Source organism: Cariama cristata, unplaced genomic scaffold (assembly GCF_000690535.1).
Source record: "Cariama cristata isolate BGI_N322 unplaced genomic scaffold, ASM69053v1 scaffold14009, whole genome shotgun sequence".
NCBI lineage: Eukaryota > Metazoa > Chordata > Aves > Cariamiformes > Cariamidae > Cariama > Cariama cristata.
The window spans coordinates 4,167-7,489 of record NW_009636461.1 but is presented as its reverse complement, the minus strand read 5'-3'; the positions used below and the strand labels follow the sequence as shown (position 1 = coordinate 7,489).

Genomic DNA, 3,323 nt, shown 5'->3' with positions numbered 1-3,323 from the left:
GGTTCAGCAACATGAAGCAGTGGAACGTGAACTGGGAGATTAAAATGGTGAGCCAGTGTTTTCCACCTCGGCCGCTTCCCCCGCTCCTGTTACGTGAGACGAGCACTGCTCTCGGGTTTTTTTTTAAGTTGACTTTGTAAGTTGACTTTTAAAAAGTCAGGTTTTCACGTCGCTGTTTTCTAAAGCATCCAGCTGTGTTAATGTAATACGGTTTCTCCTCCCTCCTCTTCCACCCTCCCTGGAGATCTAGCAGAGCTTGTCCTGACTGCTGGTGGGGCCGAGTATGACCCTTAAAAAGAAGAAAAAAAAAACCTGAATCTTTCTTTAACGCAGCCAGTTACACACTTAATGGGTAACGATTTTCTCCGGTCTCTGCACACCCACTCAAAGGCAGCTAAATAAAATCAAGCTTCAGAACCGATGCTCAGGCTTGATCCTAACCCGTAACAGAAATGTCCTGGGCCTGATCCATACCAAAATCCCTTCTGTTTGCCGTACAGCTCAGACTTTCATGTAAGTAATGAAAAACAACAGTAGACACTTCACTAGGCTCCGAGATGGGCTTTTACCCAAGCGTTACGTTTGGATGCACAAACGTTTCGTGTTCCCTTTCTGCGGAACGCCTAATTAAAATTGCCAGGGATACGTGAGGGCTGTTGTGCCGTTTGCAGCTCATTAAGAGCTGCAGGAGAAATTATTCAGCTTCCCCTCTGCCTCAGAGTCTTTGTTTTGACGCAGTTGCAAGCCTCGATATCCCAATTATTCGGCTCGGATACTCTGCTGGGAATCCCCTTCCCTCCCACAGAGCTGTCAGTGATGGGGGGACAAAAAAATAATGGGCATCAATAAAGGGACAGTCTATTCAGGCACTCCAAAGCGAGCTCCCCCAGCCCCCATAAAGCATTTCTGCGACCAAACTTCAACTTACAAGACCAGAATACACTCGCAGGGAGAGCTGGTAAGAAATCCCAGCCCTCGACGGGTCTGTGCCCGGTCCCTTCTTTGTCTTGAAGCAAAGAAGATGTCGCCACGTGCTCACCGCCGAGAGGTGCAGACACGCTGGGTGATTATCTCTGAGTCACGAGAGAATAAAAGGTATCATGATAATTTAAATAAGCAAATGAATAGATAAATAAGATAGAAAAGTAAATAAAATCATAAAAAAGCAATAAAAGGTATTTCTGGATCTAAACATTTGAACAATAATCATTGCATCGTAGAATAGCTCAAGTTGGAAGGGACCTGTAAGGGTGGATGATTGAGTCTGAAGCATCATTTACATCGCTGGATTTTGCTTAGGCAACGCAAAAGGCAGCTGGGTTAAGAGAAGAGAAAAATAAGGCGGAAGGGATGAGCGTGCGTCCGTGTAACTCCTTGGGAAGGGAGCGGAGAGGCTCACCCCGTTGGTTTTGCCCTCCAGGTGACGGTGGAGTTTGCAGATGACGTTCGGGTGTCCTTCATTTGCACGGAGGTGGATTGCAAAGTGGTTCACGAGTTCATCGGCGGCTACATCTTCTTGTCAACACGAGCGAAAGATCAGAACGAGAGTTTAGACGAAGAGATGTTCTACAAACTGACCAGCGGCTGGGTGTGAGTCCCACGTACTGAGCACCGAAAGGAAACCCCATGGCCATATTACTATTTAACGTTAAAAAGCTGTTCTTTGAAATATGCTGCTTAATAAAGTAAGCTTGAAATGTATCTTTTTTTTTATTTTTATCATGAAAATTTTTTGCATTACCAGACCAGTTAATCTGTGTGCACTAATGAGCACTTCTGTTAATTTGCTGTAACAAGACCGTATCCAGGCCAGGGGATCGTGCCGCTGGCCTTTCGATACAGAATCCGATGGGCAGATCAGGATAAGATTTGACTGACTTAAAATAGCCAATTTTCTGAGAGAACTCTAAGCCATCTTCTTGTGAAGCCATCCAGGGCTTAACCTATATGAAGTCTATTTATCATGTTTAATGCATGAGTGTTTTCTTTCCTTTTTTTTTGTGTTTTTTTTTTTTTTTTAATTCTGTACATTTGACCTGTTTTGAAGTCGTCCTACGCCTAAGTAGAATTGCCATCTCGCCTTTCACACTACATGCACCAGGACTGCTACAGGTGCCTGACATGACTTGCGTGTGGCCTCGAAGATGATCTTCTGTTAGTCTGTTAGAGCTTGGTTTTGTTTGTTAACTTGCCTTTTGATAATCATTTATATTGTCTCTTTTTTTTTTAATTTTATTTTTTATTTTTACACCATATTGTATTATGACACTTTTAGTATTCACCAGCATAGTCACTGTTCTGCCTATGATATGCAAACTTTTTCATTACGATATGAAGTAAAGGTCTATGAAGTATAGGTTTTGTGTAACTAATGTAAAAAACCACAAATTTTATAAAATTGTACAGTTTTTTTAACTACTCTCACAAGCCAGCCAGAATATCGCATAGATCTGGCGTATCAGCATTAACTGCAGTCTGCCTGTAAGGAGTATGGGGAGTAACCAAGAAACAAAACAAAACAAAACAAAATAACAAAAAAAACCCCAATTTCAGTCCAGTAAATTTTTGTCTAAGTTAAATGGGATTTCAGAGCTGTGACACAGCACCCTCCGTAACTGATACCCGGGGCCAGGACCTCCCCGTTCGTTAAGCCGGCACCGCATTAACGCTAACGGGGAGGGATCTCCTGCCCCGCCTAATGCCGAGGAATAACCAGTGTTGCGTTCCTGTCGTCTATGGTTTCAAGACTATGTACAAATGCATTTTATTTTAAATAAAAGTCAAATCTTTTATTTAATATACAGCTGCCACTCGTGGTTTTTGTGGTTCAACTGCACGATGGCAGGGCCATAAGCAAGTCCCATACGACACAGCCGCCCCGTGCCAGCCCCGCGCTCCCTCCCGCTGCCTTATCCCGAGTTTGCCAAAACAAAATGCCACCAAAAAACAAAGCAGAATACAGGGATGGGGGCAGGAGAGTCCAAGGCAGCAGCGTTGGTCCCGCTCCCTGGCCAGGCAGGTAGTGGGGAAGCAGCCGGGGAATGCGGGGACGGATGCTGCCCGGGACATAGTGCGGTCAGTACCCTGCCAGCACCTGATTTGAAGGCTGCTGATGGAGCGCTGGGATGTAAAACAGCCTCGGCACATTGGGCTCAGTTACCTTGGCAAGAAGGAAAATAGATCTGTTTGCAAGTTGGGCTTAAACCACTCTATTTCAGCCTTTCAGCCGGCAGTGAAATGAAATTGGGTTTGCTGCCCACCTGTCCGGAGGACAGTGCCGCGGTGGGAGATGCTGTCGGCAGTGCCGCAGTGGGAGATGCTGT

The 3,323-nt window shown here is 45.0% G+C and overlaps 1 protein-coding gene across 1 annotated transcript in view; it reads left to right on the top strand.

Moving 5' to 3' along the window:
* The window catches only part of LOC104167620 (fermitin family homolog 2-like), a gene marked incomplete at its 5' end in the record, with an annotated part of 19,561 nt that extends 17,561 nt beyond the window's left edge, over positions 1–2,000 (top strand). Inside the window, 2 exon segments of the mRNA XM_009707930.1 lie at positions 1–47; positions 1,421–2,000. The exon segment at positions 1–47 is cut by the window's left edge and continues 13 nt beyond it. Of these exon segments, the coding sequence (XP_009706232.1) occupies positions 1–47; positions 1,421–1,594 (221 nt within the window).
* Positions 2,001–3,323: the final 1,323 nt, after the last annotated feature.